Here is a 16,976-nt window from a genome sequence, read left to right as displayed (position 1 = left end):
GAACACGCACTCACTCAGAGAGCGAAACACGACTCAGTACAGAGGCCGAATATGCTTCGGACCTCTCAACCGTCGTCAGAGTTGGATTCGTTCTTGAGTTCGATCGGAGCGAGTTCACTCTCGACTCAACTATCCACCTCGACTAGTGCACAAGCTAGTGTAATCCAGACTAAGATCCAACAAGAGATCGATCTAGTCAACGTGAGTGGACTCTCCTCCTCGTCAGTAGCTGATCTGCCTGACGGAGTGATTCATCGCAGGATTCAACCCTTTCCCTCGTTCAAGACAAATGGGAAACCTTCACTGATCAATACTCACAAGGGAATCGTCTAATCTCTCGACTAAACTCAGAAGAACAAGAATTATCGTCGCTCGAACTGTCACTCTCGGATTCAACCTTCCTCCCTCCTCTCATCTCCCATCTCTCGACTCACCAAACCCTCCTCGCGGCCCATTCCCTCTCAACTCATACCGTAACTCTCCTATCCTCCCTCCTTTCCCTACATGAATCGATCTCCCTCTTATCCGATTCGATCACTTCCGGTCAACTTTATCCTCTCGCACTAGAACACCTCGAACTCTCGATTCAAGCCGTCGAAAAGGGAGCAGAGGAATGGATAGAAGAGACACAAGTTTGGAAAGGATTAGTCAAATGGCAGAGTGATGAACAGAGTCGGTTGGAAACGATCTTACAAAACACTTTCGAATCGGCTTTCGAGTTCTCCCTCCCTCATCCGTCCACGTCCACTTCTACTTCGACGGATTCGACGACGACGACGTCACTCACGATGAATAAGCGATTGAAGGCAGCTCCGAATGGACCGGAATTGAGTTTGTTCGAAGTGTTGAAAGCTTTGGACGAGGTTAGTCAGTTGACAGGGACGGGGAAACAGAGTAGTAAAGTCGAAGGTTTACTCGCGAGGGTATCGAAACAAGTTCTCAGATCGTTCATCGCTCCGTTCTTGGAGTCGAATGGGACAGTTGAATGGGAGAACGAAGCGGAAGAAACCTCGTGGTCGAATAAGAAAGAAAAACTCGTTTTCTCTTACCCCGAATCGACATCAGAAGGGGTTCACAAGGTGATACTCGGCTCAACAAACAGTCAGGAGGAGGAGGAGGAAGTCAACTCTGATCCAATCGAAGAATTATCTCGATTCCTCCAATTTTTCACTACGCATTCCTCGCTCTTCTCCTCCCCCGACCCTACTACATCTCGTTACACTTCCTACTTCACTGCGTCCCTAACCCCTTCCCTCCAATCCTACCTAATCACTTCTCATCTCGTTCCCTCCCTTCCTTCCTCGACGACTCATCTAACGTCCTATCTCTCCCTCTTGTCCCGTTCGACATCATTCGAATCGACTTTCCTACCTTCTCTCAATCTATTCGCTTTCCTTCCTCCCTCGTCCTCTTCCTCCCAGAATTCGACGACCGAAGAATCCCATATTCTTTCAACCTGGGCTCGTTCACTCCCTCAACATTACGCGAGAGCTTTAGGAGAAAAGGCGTTGGCGAGAGTTAGGAATCAGGTAAAGAATTGGGATTGGGCGAATCCGAATGGTGGGGAAATGGTAGAGGTTCAAGTTAGGGAAGAGGAAGAAATGGAAGGATTATTGAGGGGACTCGAATTGGGTCTCTTAAACGAGGATGAAGACGAGAGTCAAGGGAAGGGAAATGGGAATGGGAGAGTGAATGAGGAGAAGGATGGGAGAAGGAGAAGGGAATTGGAAACGGTACCGAAAGGAGCTAAACGAGAAATGACCCTCGAAGAAGCTTTAGCTCCTAGACCTGCTCGAATCGTTACCCCTCCTCCTCCTTCAGTTCTTCAACGAGAACCTACACCTCCTTCTTTACGATTATCGACTCCACCGGCTCAATCGACAACGACGGGTAGGAAGAATAAAATGAAATTAGGAGCATCGAAAATCACGAAAAACGATAACGTTCCATTCTTACCTCCTTCGAGTCCTTCTCCTCCCCCAATGTTTCAAGGTGACGACAACAATCTCTCCCTCCCCACTCCTTCAATCACCTCGCCTCAACCGCCCTCTCCACGTGATCCCTCGACTGCTCTCCCTCCAATCTCTACCTCTACTTCCTTCGTTCAACTCGATCCCCTCGCTTCCCAACAACAACATAATCGTTCTTCCTCTCGTTCTTCGAGCGCAGGAGCCGGAGGTCATGGAGGTACTCCGATTCTTTCACCTCGACCAATCTCGATCCCTTCCTCCGCTTCTTTCACCCACGCAGTCGAACACTCGGACGAAGAACAAGTGCATTCAATCGTCGAACGAGCTCAAAGGACGATCGCGGAAGAAGGGGAAAAAGTTTTCGATACGTTGGAGGAAGTGAATACGGATCATGAACCGGAAATGGTTGTTGGAGAGAGGGAATTGGAGAGAGAGATTGAGGTTAAAATGGAATTGGAGGAAGAGGAAGAGAGAGAGGAAGGGGAAGGGGGAATGTTAACGAGAGAAGCACTCGAAAGGGCCAACTCGATAGAGGAGGAGGACAGGAAACCTTTCCTCAACATCAAGAGGGAAGAAGAGGAGGATGATGATACGGAAGCTCTCTCTGCCTCTGCCGCGGCTGAATCGACGGTGGAGTACGGAGATGAACAACAACCGGAGATTAAGCAGGAAGTACAGGAGGAAAGTTTGCAAGTCAAGGAGGAGGAATTGTCGAAAGAATTGGAGACTACTCCGCAGGTTGGTGACGTGAGTCTCTCTCTCTCTTTCTCTTACTCGTTTTAGGGTCCTTTGAGCTGATCGGTTGTCGCTTCATTTCAGTACGAACCCACTCCTCAACCACCTCGACCACCTCATGGACCAGAATTCTACTCGCAAACGAATTATGAACCTCCTCGATTCTATTCGCAAGATGATTATACTCCTACTCAATTCGACTCGACTCCTCAACAAACGTCGAACGTCGAAGATGGCTACAGAGTGGACGACTACACCCCTCGAGAAGAGCCAGAAGAGGAAACTCGTTTCGATCCCCGGGAGAATTACGAACCGGAGATTCAGCAATCTTTACCTCCTCCCGTACCTCAGACGTCGGTCGTCGAAACTTCTCCCTACGAACCTCCTCGAACAGACGTCTTGCCTCCGCCTCGATCGAACCCTGCGATTCCTCCTCCGCCCTTGCGATCGAATCCTTCACCAATTGCGCCTCCTCCTCGGACCGAAACTTTCCCAGTCGCTCCACCTCCCCCTCGAGTATCTCCCGCCTTCGCTCCACCGCCACCTCGAACGAGATCTCAAGGCGTTCTTTCCCCTCCCGTTCCCGTCGTTCAACCCCTGCAAAATAATTCGAGACCTGTATCTCCCGCAGCTCGATCATCGATGCCAATTCCTCCCCCTCCTCGACCCAGACAAACGACAGCACCTTCTCGCTCCTCTCCAGTCTTACATCCTTCCGTCTCGTTCGAACGATCTACTCAAGCAGCCGTTTCGCCAGTTCCCGTCGCTCCACCGAAATCTGCTTCACCTTTGAACGTTCCTCCTCCTCCTCCTCCTCCTCCCCGAGGATCAGCCGTCGTTCGACCTCCTCCTCTCGCACCGAATATCCCTCCAGTTCAAGCTCGAGTTTCCCCTTCTTCTTCTTACCCTCGACAATCGACCGTTCCACCTCCCTCTCAATCAGTCCCAGTCCCTGCTCCAATCACTTCCCCATTCGCATTCGGTCTACCTTCCTCTTCTTCTTCTTCTTCGCGATCCACTGTCTCGCCACGACCTCCCTCTCGAACCCAAAATCAGGATGGACCGATCCTGAATCATATTCAACAAAGATTCGTTTCCCCTCCTCCAACTCACTTGAACCCTTACTCTTCATTATCGTTCCCTACTTTAGTCCCTTCGACGAATCAACAGACTGCAGCGACTCAATCTTCTTCTTCTTATATTCCAGCGAACGATCCGATCTTCGCTGATTTGTTCGGTTCATCATCAGGAGGAGCAACTTCGACGAAACCAGCAGCAGCAAAGGCAGCAGCTTATTTCGCACCTGATCCACCGGGTCGACAACAAAGATCGAATTCGACGAGTTCTCAAGGTTCAAACTATCGTCCTTCTTCGAGAGGATCTCAGAGGCAAACGTATCAATCTCAACCTCCTCAGCAGCAGTACTCGAACAATCCGATGCAGTACTACCAGCCGCAGTCGAATCAGGGTCAGGGTCAGTGGGAACAAGGAGATGAAGTGGAGGAATTAGAGGATCGATACGCTTACGCAGGACCAGGAGGAGGAGGATACGGTCAAGCTCAAAGTCAACAAGAAGCGATGAGATTACGAGGAGGAGGCGGAGGGACTTTGGATTTCTCTGATTCTTCCGACGAGGAGGACGAGAATGACTCATCGGAGGAAGAGGAAGAAGAGTCGCACGTTGTAATGAGATTGAGAGGAGGAGCTACTTTGGATTTAGGAGAAATGGATGAAGATGAAGGAGAAGGGAACAAGAGTGGAGATGATTGGGGATTCGGAGACGGAATCGACGAAGAAGAAGGTGGAGATGAAGATGCCTGGGGATTCGGCGGAGAAGACGATGATGAAGAAGCTGAAGCTGAACCGGAAATTCCTCCAACTCCTTCTCCTCCTCCAGTCTCACGAAATCCTCCTCCTCCTCCTCCTCCTTCGACTATCGTTAAACCGATTCCTGTCACATCTCCCGTCAGATCGACGTTCTCTCCACCACCACCGACGCTGACATCACCGATGAAACCGACCCCTTCTTCTTACACTCCCACTTCGAGTCATCTTCCTTCAGCATCGATTTCTTCAGTTACTTCTTCTCAAGGTTCTTCTTCCCTCACTCGACCTCCTTCTTACTCTTTCTCCTCGACTCTCGCTCCCCTAATCAACACTCGTAAAGATCTTGGACCCGCGACTGAAGAAGAAGAAGAAGAGGAGGAAGAAGGAGAAGAAGAAGCAGGAGAAGACGCATGGGGATTCAACGAAGAACTCGAGACGGAATCTCCTCCCCCAGTCGAAACTGAACCACCTCGACCCCTCGAAGACGAAATCACAGAATCGAGTCAGGTAGAGATCCCTCGTCCGGTAACGCCTCTAGCAGCTGTCGAACCCGAAGGTCCTTCTCCTCCTCCAACGCGAGTCGTTCATCAAGTCGTCCTCGAGTCTTCCGACGTTCTACCTCCCATCTCTATCGATTCGAAGGCTCCTCAAGTAGATGTCGCCCAGCTCGAATCGATGGCTGAATCATCTTCTCCGACCGAGGAAGTCGATGAATGGGGATTCGGCGTGGAAGTAGAGGAATCGCCGAAGCTTCCAACAGGTTTCGCGGCTCCGACGAACGAACTTGTCGAACCTGTCGAACCTGTCGAGCCTGTCGCTAGTCAAGAAGTAGAGGTCGTGTCTCACGAGGTAAGCTTCGGTTTACTCTTTTCAATCTCTTTTCGCAAACAATGGCTGACCTCTTGCTTGTCGTGTTACAGACACATCCTGAACCGAAACTCGAATCACCGGCTCCTGAGAACGTCGCAGAAGAAGAAGAGGAGAACGTTTCGACTGCACCTACCGAAACTCCGATCATTCCTTCCAATTCTCTCGATATCGAGACCGGCTCGGAGAAACTCCCGATCGAAAGAAAGGAAGAAGTCGAGACGACCAAATCCGAGTCCGCTGAAGGTCCGATCGTCGTTAACTCAGTCGAATCGCAGCCTCTCACCGAAATCGACCCTGTGAGCAATATTTCTCAGCTCGACTCTCGACTCTCGAACCGTAACTCAGAGACTCTTGATTGACACCACTTCGTTTTTCGCACATCATTCGCAGACTCATCCCGTCGAAGAACCTCTTCCTGGCGAGACTCCTGCTCTCGACAACGCAGAAGAAGGTCATTTCGAAGAGGAAGAATCTGGATGGGGTCTCGACGAGGCAGAACCTCAACCGGAAATCACGCAAGACGAATCACCTCCTCTTCCGACTGCGACTCCTGCTCTCGATGTAGCTGAAGAAGGACACTCGGTCGTTGAGAGCGAGAGCGATGGATGGGATCTCGAGGAATCAACGCACGAAGAATCGGCGTTTGTACAACCTTCGACGGAGGAGACTATCCCTGAGTCTGAGGACCGAGCTTCAACGCCGACGCAAGTCGATGCAGTTTCGGAATCTCTAGCTACTGCTACCCCGGCACTCGATCACGCCGAATTCGGAATCGCGCCCACTCTCTCTGAAGAAACGACTTCTCTGGACCCCGAGCTCGAGACTGAAGAAGAAGAAGAAGTCTTACCGCCAGTCTCGACACCGGCACTCGAGTTAGCGGAAGAAGGTCAACAGAACGAGTTTGAGGCTCAGGATGAAGATGAAATTTCGACTCAGTTGACGGATCCTGTCCCTCAGGCGAGCGAACTCGAAGAACCTGTGACGACAGTCGAGGCTGTTGAAGAATTGAGTACTGATGTGAGTCTCGTCTCTTTCTCGATACCGTTCTCCTCGAATGGCGAGACTGACAGCCTCGTCGTGCTCTATTTAGCTCGTCTCTGAGACCCCGGAGGGTCGAGACTTGTCTGCCGATTCAACAACGGAATTGCCCAACGATGTTGAAGCCCCTACGCAAGAAGAAACTTCACCGGAATTAGTCGATATTGCGAGTCAGCTTCCCGAGGAGAAAAGCGAATCGACTGAAACTCGACTCGATGAATCGGCGTTGACCGCTCCCGCAGAAGTGAGTTCGCTCTCTCATCAGCTTCGAACAGATCACTGATATCGATTGAGTCTCACAGGAACTTCAGGAGCAGCCCTTCCCGACCGAACAACCTTCAAATGTTGACGAAACTCTCCCTTCGTCCCCGACTCCGACTCTCCCTCAACCTCAACCTCAACCTCAACCTCAACCTCTCCCTCATCACGATCAACCCGAGTCCGAACACGTCGCACACACTCAACTCGAAGAAGCTCTCGAAAGTTCAGCTACTGCTGAAATCGACGATGCAGCGCTTCTCGATCTCGAAGGCGGTGAAGGAGGAGACGATGATCCATGGGGTATCGAAGGCGAAGAGGGCGAAGCCGTTGAAGGAGGATTGACGAGTCAAGAAGCGTTCATTCCCGACGAGCGAGCTTCCGAACGAGAAGAACACGACTTGCCCGTCGAGGAAACGCTCTTCGACTCGTCTCCTCTACACGAACCTCTCGAATCGACCGATATCGATCACTCTCGACGCTCTTCCTCCGAAGGGGAAGAAGACCTGTCACCTCCTCAATCCGATACCGTCTTGGTCGAACCGATGTCGGCTTCGAATTCTTCGGGAGGTACTCACGGCGAACGGAATATGTCTTCACCTGAAGTGATCGAAAGATCCGACGCTTGGGGATACGATCTCGAAGAAGAAGCGAATGGAGCTCAAGGCGCTGAAATCCTCGAAAGTCAGCCGGAGGAAGAAAAGGAGAGGGAAGAAGAATCGACTGTTCAGCACGAACTCGAACGACCCATCTCACACGAGGAATCGACCGTTCAACATCTCGAAGAACGACCTGTCGTCGAATCGACTTCGGAGCAAGATCTCATGGCTTCGAACGCTCAACCTCAACAACACACCTTCTCTCCTCCTCCCGAATCTCTCCCCGAACCGACCGCTGAACCTGCAACATGGAACGAGCCAATCTCCGAAGAAGTTGCAGAGTCGTCTACTCCCGTCGAGCAACCGGTCACTCAGGAGATCGTTCCTCAATCCGAATCCCCGAGTCCCGCTGCCGCTCTCTCGCCACCTCCAATCCCTCCTACTGAAGACGATACGACTGTCGATGATCCATGGGACCTCGATCTTGAAGAGCCCGCCGAACCTGAGGAGGAGTCTATTCCCCGAATCGAGGAAACCGAACTTCAGATCCAGCAGCCTGTCGACGAGGTGGAGGAAACGCCTCTACCGATCGAACCTCAAACAGTCGAGCCCGCTCAAGAGTCGCAGCTCGAACCCGAATCTTCGTCTTGGAACAGTCTCGACGTCGAGGAGACCCCGCAACCTCAAACTGTCGAGTCAATTCCCGTCGAACCCGAATCTACCGCACCGACAGTCGATCAAGAAGCCATCGAGCAACCTCAAGAAGTCGAAACGATCGAAGAACCGCAAGAAGTCGCTACGGAGGAGGAAGAAGGTTGGGGATGGGACGAAACAGCCGATCAAGAGCAAGAATTGCCCATCGAACCCGAGACTCAAGCACAAGACCCTTCCGAGGTTCTTGAAATTCAGCAAGAGGAGGAACCCAAGGAAGAAGAACAAGGTAACCTCGTTACTCCTCTCGTCGAAGCCGCTGGAGTCGTTTCGTCTGTCGCTCTCGGTACCGCTGCCGCCCTCGGACTGACAACCGATGAATCTTCACCGTCGAAAGAACGATCTGTCGAGCCCCAAGAGCCCGCTCAACCTTCTATCGAAACCTCGTCAAACGCTCCAGCTTCTGCTCCCGAACCTTCACAAGCTCACGACCGAAAGGAATCAAACGCCTCGGCTGACGCGGAAGGATGGGGATGGGATGGCGAAGGGGAAGACGACGAGCGAAGCAAACAAGAACCGGAGCCAGAAGCGACGAAAGAGATTGTCGAAGAAGAACGAGTCGTCTCGCCGGTCGAGCCCGTTCCTTCCGCCCCTCCAGCTCGAATGGAAAAGATGATGGTCTCGAGACGATCGAGAGAAATCGTCAAGATCGCCGAAGAGATTCTCGTCGAAGCTCTGACTGTCGCTTCTCCTTCGTGAGTTGCAAACTTCCTCTCTCTTTTCGCAACACGACTAATCAAAGCTCACATTCTCGTTTCACCAGCTTCGAACACCCTCAGTTCTCAGCTGCCTCGGCTCCTCTCCTCTCGACTTTCGTTTCTCTCTTATCTCTCTACCGCGCGACCGCCGCCGTTCATAATTCGACTGTCCTCTCGAGCGTCCCGGCGATCGGAATGCAATTCGCAAACGATGCCGACTGGATTGGACGTGAAGTCGAGCGAGTCTGGAAATCTAAGACGGAGGGTCAAGATCTTTCGATTTCGACGCATCAAGCGACTGAAGTTGAGGCGGCGATCGAATCTACGAGACAACTCGGTAGAGATACGAGACAGAAACAGATTGTATGGCTCTTCTCTCTCTCTCTCTCTCTCTCGATGTTCGTGTCGCGCACCAAGTCTCTGACGAATGTTGATTTCGCCCTCTAGGCGATTCAACGAGCTGCTTTGATGGAGAGTTTGGACGAAGCCGGAGGATTCCTTCGTACTTCTGACGATTCTCGTTACGCAACTTGCGAACGAGCTCTTCAACAAGTTACTCATACTCTACAAAGACTCGCTCTCGTTTGGAAGGTACATCGAACTCCTCTTCTCTTCATTACCTTTTCTAAACTGACGGTTCTCTTGTGATTAGCCCGTCATGACTCCAACTGCGTTGTACACGACTCTCGGAGGACTCGTCAACGAAGTACTCTTGCGAGTTCTCGACGAAATCGAGGATCAAACCGACATTTCCGAAGAAGAATCGATTCGGTTGAACCGACTTTGTAAAATGTTGCATGAACTCGAAAGCCTCTTTGATGGTAGCTCCGTGAGTCTCTAGTTTCTCTCAGAGTCAATCCTTGACGAGTCTAACCTACGCGTTCATGGGGACAGACATCGGTCGGTCGAGAAGTCCCAATTTGGTTCAAATTCGTTTTCCTCAGTGAACTCCTCGAAGCTTCCATGGTTCGTCTCCTCCCCCCTCCTCCCTCACTCTCACATACTAACTCGAACTCGATCTGAGTAGGCGGATATTCTATTCCTCTTCGACCACGGCCACCTCGTCGACTTCTCCCCGCAAGAGATCGTCCGTCTCATTCGTGCCCTCTTCTCTGATTCTCCTCTAAGGAATCGAAACGTAGAGAAGATCTTGGCGGGTCATCCGACTGTCACTCCACAGGAAGAGGAGGATGAATGGGCTCAATTTTAAGGGGTCTCTCTCTCTCTGTGACTTGGCGTTTGTTTGTTTTGGATCTTCTCTCTTCTTTCTGACTTGTATACTTGCAAAGCATTATGTCGTTCTCTCTGTCCCGTCCCCGCGACACAATGCGAAACTGAGAAAGCAGTCAACTAGAGAGGAGCGGCTGACGAAACAATAAGTGAGTTTGCAGCTCAAAGCTATCAACACCCGACGAGGATTATTTTCCCCAACAGCAGTAACCACCACAAGCACAAGACCTGTCGCCGGTGTGTTGTGACCCTGAAGTGCTGGGTCGAGTTCCAGGTTGCGAGGTTTGTTGATAGTTCATTGTTCCATAACCTCCATACGACGAGTGCTGTGGTCCTGCTGCTTGCCGTATGGAGGCGAGTCGGCTCGCTTCCTCAGGAGTCAGATATTGCGCTTGCGAAACTGATTGGAAGTAAAAGTCAGTCAATTTCGGCTGCGTTCACCCGGTGAACCCTCTATATACTCTGATACGATTGACTTACAGTTCTGCCCTGCGTAAGACGTTCCAGGACGAGATGCCTCACGGGAAGGGACCGCGCTAGTAGGGCCGAGCGCTGAACCGGGACGAGTCGGCGGCAACGAGTTGGGACCATGGGTGAGTACTTGGGCTTGTTCCCCCGCCTGTCGGGCATTTGCGTGCCATTGGTTGATGCGTTGAGCGTCGGCTGACGAAACAATGAGTGAGTTTGCAGCTCAAAGACAACGAGACTGCCCACGTGACTGCCCACGAGACCTACCAGGGGTTAAAAGATCCCCGTACGACCCTTGTGCTCCACTCCCTGCCTCGTTCATGCAAGATGAGTACGAGACCTGTCAGGATGAGAAACAGTAAGAGTACGTACCCGCGTGATTGGAGCTTGCTTGGGCTGGTTTCCCTTTCTTCTGGCGGGGTGCCATGGTTGCACCTCCCCAGCTAGAGCTTCCTGTCGTACCCGTACCAGAGGGCATCTTGTCGAGAGAACCAAGAAGAGGAGAAGGAAGGAGAAAGAGAGAGGAGCGAAAAAAAGCACGTTCTTTTTTTTTCGAGATTGTCAGGTCCTCCTCTCGCATTGGCCTCTTCGGTGAACGCTCAGCTCTTCTCGAGGCTCGAACTTGCGAGCGGAGATACGTGTCGAGGTCGAAGCGCGACTGTCGAGCGCGCGCGTGAAGCTCGGACTCCTTCGCTCGAAACTCGAAACACTCCCACTTTCTCCCTGCCCTCCCGTTCCCGAACCCCCACGGCTGAGCGGCCTATGTGATTCCCTCTCTATGAACACCTAGCGAACCGTCTTTGATCCTCCTGGCCAGATGTCATCATCGCTCTTCCCTCTCCTTCCTCTCTCCACCCACCTCCCCCAACGATGCTCCGACCGACTTCAGCCCGTCTATTCACCTCCACTTCGCGTTCGCTAGCCGGCTCGACATCCGCAATCGATTCCAGCGCGATAGTTTTCGTCGAACATGGATCCCCTACTCAAGTACTCCAATCGCGTCAATACCGACTGCCCGAACTCGAGGCAGGTCAAGTACGATTGAGATTCGAATTAGGAGCAATTAGTACGTTGCTCCTTTGTCTCTGGAGTTGAGGGGAGGCTGATGAGGTTGATGAGGAATTGTTAGATCCCGCTGATATTGTTCGTTTCGTTTGGCTCTCTGTGGTTAACATGCTTGAAAAACTGATGTGAGAGTGGTTTAGAATGTGATCCAAGGTGTTTATCCTTCGAAACCGGTAGTTAGACAGGATTTGGGAGGGATTAGTATAATGGGTAATGAGGGAGTCGCTACCGTGGAGGGATTCCTAGAGGATGGGACGGTCGAGAACAAGTTGAAAGTAGGTGATAAAGGTAAGCTGAAACCGCGGACGAATCGTCTGAATACGAGTCGGAAAGCTCATTCTGGTCTTTCGTGCGAGAATTCGCAGTCGTGATGGGTTCTGCTCAACTAGGTACGTCTCTCCCAGTCCCCTGACGGACTTGAGCACCACTAACGCCCTCGCGCTCTCCAGGTACCTGGGCTTCGCACGCGAACATCCCCTTCACTTCTCTCATTCCTCTCCCTTCCTCCCATTCCCTCACTCACGAGCAATCCGCCACCCTCGCGATCAACCCTCCTACCGCCTATCGAATGCTCACCGATTTTATCCCTCTCAATCCTCACGAACAACCCTCCTCATCGAGTGACTCCTCGAGCGAGAAGAAGAAGAAGAAGTCGAAACGGAAGCAATGGATCATTCAAAACGGTTCGAATTCCGCCGTTGGACAATCCGTCATTCAACTCTGTCGAGAATGGGGAATCGGTACGATCAACCTCGTAAGAGATCGACCTTCGATCGATTCTCTCAAGAAGGAGTTGAAAGGGTTGGGAGCGGATCATGTTTTGACTTATGAGGAGTTCTTATCGAGAGATTCGAACGTGAGGAAACAGATCAAGGAATGGGTAGGGAAGGAGGATGGGGAGCTGTTATTGGGATTGAACTGTGTGGGTGGGAAAGAGACGACGGAAATGGCGAAATTGCTAGGAGTTGGAGGAAAATTAGGTCAGTTTCACTCGTTTTGGACGTCGAATACGAGTTGGTACTGACAGTATAGTGATATATTCTAGTCACTTATGGAGGAATGGCGAAAACTGCTCTTTCGATTCCCCCAAGTTTGTTCATTTTCAAAAAGCTCACTTCGTTCGTCTTCTCCCTCCTCTTCCCTTCCTTCATTGACACCGACGTTCTCGCGCTCGACAGTACTGGGTTCTGGCTCTCAAACTGGACTCAAACTCACCCAGTCGAACGAATCTCGATGATGAATTACCTCTCCGATCTCGTTTCGCAAGGAAAACTGAAAGAACCCGATACGAAAGTAGTTGCTTTACAGGGGACAGACGAGGAGGTAGAGAAGACGATCAAGGGGGTCATGGAGGAGTTGGAAGTGGGGAGAAGTGGGAAGAAAGTGTTGTTGCGTTGGCAAGATGAGAAGAAATGAAGAGAGAGAGAGAGAGACGAGTCTTGCTGTCTCTGAGGATGGACGAGGGCGCTGATGCAATTTATGGATAAAGTAGTGATGTCTAGTATGTTGTATAATCTGAAAACGAGCGCTTTGTTCGTCAAATCCGTTCAGTCGTTTCTCAATCGGCTCGATTTCGTTGAATTCGCGCAAGTCGCTTCCGCCAATGACAAAGCTCGCTCTCGCTCACCACAGCGTTTCTTTGTTGCTCTTACGTTCGCGGGAGCGTACTCGCATGGACAGTCAGCTGCAAAGGGATTGTACTGAACCGAAACCGAGTTTTCAATTTTCTACTGCCTCTTCCTTCCTTCCTCCTTCTCAGCGTTTCCTTTGTCAGACCTCCGCGCGAAAGGAACCAAAATACAACAACATATAACAACTTTTTCTTCTGAACCGCCAAACCCATCGCACCTTTCTCCTCTCTTTCTCTAGTAGAATCCTTCGCCAGCGCCTCCGAACGCATCCTCGGCACCATCCAACGCCCTACTCTTAATCAATTCCTGACTGAACGCGGCCTTCGCTTTCCCCAATAATAACATCAATTGACCGATCGCGTCGTGCACGGCTTGAATCGGGGTTTGAGAACCGTCCGTTTGGAGTTTGAGGACGACGCGGGATTCGAGAGGATGAGGGACTTTGTAGCCGGCGAATTGGACGTAGGAGAGGAGGAGGAGTTGTCTGATCGAGAGGAGCGAGTTAGTGGAGAGAGAGAGAGAGAAGAGAGAGAGAAAGAAAGTACGATCGTAGCATGTTTGCGAGGGTATGATCCTCTTTATTGATCGTCAAAGTCGCAGCATTCGGAATCTTAGTATCTTCTTCTACTGTCACTCTGAGCGCGGAGAGACGGCGAAAAGCGAGAGATGAGACGAAGAGACGAGTGAAGAACGAGAAATTCTCAGCATAATTACGAAATTGCACGAGAGGGACGGAGAGGTTCGGCTCACTTTGGCTCTCCATCCGCCAACACAAACATCTCATATCTACTAGGTGCGTTCATTGCGACGACTCGAGCAGGAGCACGGGAGAGGGACTACAGAAGAGATTACAAGAGAGCCGGAAGGAGTCGAGGTTTCGTTTCCTGTTCCGATCCAAGGTCAACAGGTCAGCTCAAGTCGATTGACGGTCTCGGATGAGTTGACCGGGTGGGTAGGTGTGATCAGAAAGTAGCAATGGTCTGTCGGCATCGCCCACTTTAAAATCCACTCTCCCCTCGCGAGAAGGGGAGAGAGGCAGGACTAAGGGGATTGACAGATTGTATAAAATATAAATAACATTTGTTTTTCATCGTTTCGAACCGCGAGCGAGTGGAAGGTCATCGAAGGAAGGGAGAGCGTGGGAGGAGGGAAGAGGAAACGTGGAACTTACACAGAGATGACGAGCTGATAAGAGGGTGACTGTGGTAGACTGAAAGTACTGAGTGCTACTGATAGGTCGTAGGATCGAGATTGTCGTGTAGAGAGTAGAGAGAAGAGAGAGAAGCGTGGAACTTTTGGCGAGAGATTTCGAGAAAGTCGATTCGAAAGAGTCTCCTCTCTCTTTTCTCTTTGGAGCCGTCTCGCTAAACCAAGGTCAGTCAATACTTCTGCCCTGGTCCACTGTACAACCTATCTACTACACTCGACACTCTCGCCATCGTCCCACTCGCCGTCCCGTCCCATCGCTTTTCTCGATCGAAAAAAACTCATCAACTCTCTCATCCCTCTTCGTTAGATGCCTACCCGATTCAGCAAGACCCGCAAACACCGCGGACACGTTTCCGCCGGTCACGGACGTGTTGGAAAGCACCGCAAGCATCCGGGAGGACGAGGTCTTGTAAGCTTCCCTTCTCCTCTCTCCTCTCCAGGGCCCTCCCGTGTGTGATACTATTTACTGCTCCCCGCCCTTCCCCCTAAAGTGGGAGCAGTCCCATCCTTTGATCCCCTTCCTCCTCCCGTAGCTAAATGGAGTGAACTTTGACCCCTCCAGGCTGGTGGTCAACACCACCACCGAACCAATTTCGACAAGTACCATCCTGGTTACTTCGGTAAAGTCGGTATGCGTCACTTCCACCAAAACAAGGCGGCTATGTGGCGTCCCGTCATCAACGTCGACAAGATTGCCGTAAGCTCCTCTTTCTCCCTTTCTTTCTGCGTCTTCTCACTCAGACTGACCCTCTCTCCCACTCTCGTACAGTCGTTGATCCCCGCTGAACAACGTGAAGGTCTCTCGGCTGACTCGACCGTCGTCCCCGTCGTCGACTGCCTCGCTCACGGTTACGGCAAAGTCCTCGCCAAAGGTCGTCTCCCTTCGTACCCCATCATTGTCAAGGCTCGTTACGTTTCCCGACGTGCCGAGGCCAAGATCAAGGAGAACGGTGGAGTCGTCACCATTGTCGCTTAAATCAACCTCTTCTCTCGTTTATTTGGGTAGATAAGGGATTTGGTCGATTGATGGAGAAATTGTTTTAAAATGCTGGATCACGAGGGTGGATTCTTCTAACAAAACCTTGAGGTTACGTCGAGAGAAGGAAGAGAGAATTGAGAGGTACTCGAGGAGCTGGCGCGAAAGAGATGCGATTTCGAGGCAGAAAACGAAAATCGATCGAGAGGGGAGGGAGATCCAACCCGTCGACGTTGAGGCGGATCTTAACTTGCTTTGATGGTTCTCGTTCTCGACGACGTCGTCTTCCCTGCTCCCTCGTCTTCCGGCAACTCGAATCTTTCGCAACTTTCGCGAACGAAGTCGACTTATGCAGCAGCTCGAAATCGACGCTCAATTTCATCTGCATTGACGCTTCACTTTATAGCCTCGAGCGTCGTGTACCGTGGCGCTTCGTCGTTATAGCCCGTCGATGAGACGGAACGCGAAGCGAAGACGCCAGACTGGTGGAAAGGAAAACAGAGACTCGTCTGAACTTAGCGGAGCGAGCAGAGACAAGACTCTGTGTCGCTAGCGATGGTTTCGAAGGTCGAGCTGAAGACGCTGCTGTTCGCAGAATCGCATGAACGAACCGGTGGTGAAATGAAGTTAAGCAGGGATCAATTCGCGGCCTCTCGAACGTGTTTGAACCCAGGATCCCAGAGGGAAGGGGCAAGGTACATTTGAACAGTAGTAAACCCCCGACATAACCACTAGCCGATCGTAGCCAATATAAGAGACCGTAGCACGGAATCCGTGGAAACGGCTCGCGGGTAGTAGTATATATACCAATCTGTCTAGAGTTGAAAACTAGCCTCCATCTCATGACTGAGCATCGCTAGAGAGCAGACAAGGAGCAGCTACAGTACGTGTCTTGGTCTCCTTCCACCAGTAGCAAAAGCTGACTCGAAGAAGGGGGGACAATGTCGAGTCTACTTCGTGCTCGTTCTTTCTCCTCGCTTTCACAGATGTTCTCTTCGTCCCGTTTTGACCGTTTCCAACATATCATGACTGACGTCGAGGTACCTCGATCACTTGGTACCCTTCTTCTCAACTGCGGATCATCTTTCCTCTGTTGCTGAAACTTTGCAAACCTCTCTCAGCTTTCCTGTACGAGATATCGTTATCTCCGTTCATGCTTCCAGAGTTCGAATAAAGGGACGACTCTCGTCACAGAGATCACCCACCGCGAATGGGTCAAAGGTGAGGATGCCAGACGGCATTACGATCTTTGAAGTTGCGCTTGCTTCTTTCTTCCGAGTTGCGAAGCTACACCAGGAGCTGCTTTCGTCCACACTCGATACTCCCAGAGCTCTGAGAGTCCCTAGCAGCATGTTCGAAAGTCGAAACGATCAAAGCACGAGAGAATGTCTCAAAGAGCAAGCGGCTTGCGAGCTGATTTCAGAGCCTCACTCCTTTGTGTCGACTGCGACAGAGTGATCGAGATCGCGCTCGACAGACGGCAAAATGGGTACAACAATGCACAGGCTCATTATTTGATCGACGTTCACAAATCTCAATCTTTCGTCTCGACCATCTCACCTGCTCTTCTCGCGGATATTCGCAGTCTCTGCCATCTCGGGGAAAGCGAGAAGTAAATCCAGCGAACTTGCAAAGCAAAGAAAACATCAACAAGACGAAAGAACAGCAAAAGGCAGTCGAAAACAGACAGA

At 51.3% G+C, this 16,976-nt stretch overlaps 5 protein-coding genes across 5 annotated transcripts; 3 read left to right on the top strand and 2 right to left on the bottom strand.

Moving 5' to 3' along the window:
- Window positions 1-51: 51 nt before the first annotated feature.
- Window positions 52-9,916, top strand: JCM6883_001077 (uncharacterized protein; the record flags this gene model as incomplete). Its single annotated transcript, XM_076635076.1, has 12 exons — window positions 52-201; window positions 261-2,717; window positions 2,790-5,381; window positions 5,453-5,698; window positions 5,793-6,419; window positions 6,493-6,684; window positions 6,743-8,703; window positions 8,772-9,069; window positions 9,154-9,297; window positions 9,359-9,535; window positions 9,601-9,672; window positions 9,734-9,916. 12 exons carry the CDS (start codon window positions 52-54, stop codon window positions 9,914-9,916), a joined length of 9,099 nt encoding a protein of 3,032 aa, XP_076484929.1.
- Window positions 9,917-10,124: 208 nt separating this feature from the next.
- JCM6883_001076 (uncharacterized protein) lies at window positions 10,125-10,882 on the bottom strand (the record flags this gene model as incomplete). Its single annotated transcript, XM_076635075.1, has 4 exons — window positions 10,125-10,336; window positions 10,417-10,599; window positions 10,672-10,713; window positions 10,777-10,882. 4 exons carry the CDS (start codon window positions 10,880-10,882, stop codon window positions 10,125-10,127), a joined length of 543 nt encoding a protein of 180 aa, XP_076484928.1.
- Window positions 10,883-11,274: 392 nt separating this feature from the next.
- On the top strand, window positions 11,275-12,885 carry ETR1 (enoyl-[acyl-carrier-protein] reductase; the record flags this gene model as incomplete). Its single annotated transcript, XM_076635074.1, has 7 exons — window positions 11,275-11,470; window positions 11,534-11,547; window positions 11,610-11,757; window positions 11,835-11,858; window positions 11,919-12,449; window positions 12,515-12,587; window positions 12,648-12,885. 7 exons carry the CDS (start codon window positions 11,275-11,277, stop codon window positions 12,883-12,885), a joined length of 1,224 nt encoding a protein of 407 aa, XP_076484927.1.
- Window positions 12,886-13,334: 449 nt separating this feature from the next.
- On the bottom strand, window positions 13,335-13,903 carry RPB11 (DNA-directed RNA polymerase II core subunit RPB11; the record flags this gene model as incomplete). The annotated part of the gene is made up of 3 exons (XM_076635073.1): window positions 13,335-13,584; window positions 13,646-13,735; window positions 13,851-13,903. 3 exons carry the CDS (start codon window positions 13,901-13,903, stop codon window positions 13,335-13,337), a joined length of 393 nt encoding a protein of 130 aa, XP_076484926.1.
- A 713-nt stretch (window positions 13,904-14,616) lies between these two features.
- RPL28 (60S ribosomal protein uL15 RPL28) lies at window positions 14,617-15,285 on the top strand (the record flags this gene model as incomplete). The annotated part of the gene is made up of 3 exons (XM_076635072.1): window positions 14,617-14,718; window positions 14,872-15,006; window positions 15,079-15,285. The coding sequence occupies 3 exons, from the start codon at window positions 14,617-14,619 to the stop codon at window positions 15,283-15,285; spliced, it is 444 nt and encodes a 147-aa protein (XP_076484925.1).
- Between the last annotated feature and the right edge of the window lie 1,691 nt (window positions 15,286-16,976).

This window comes from Sporobolomyces salmoneus (assembly GCF_050403485.1).
Source record: "Sporobolomyces salmoneus JCM6883 DNA, S_salmoneus_JCM6883_v1_ctg82, whole genome shotgun sequence".
NCBI lineage: Eukaryota > Fungi > Basidiomycota > Microbotryomycetes > Sporidiobolales > Sporidiobolaceae > Sporobolomyces > Sporobolomyces salmoneus.
The sequence above is the reverse complement of the archived record's forward strand: the minus strand, read 5'-3'. Positions and strand labels throughout refer to the sequence as shown.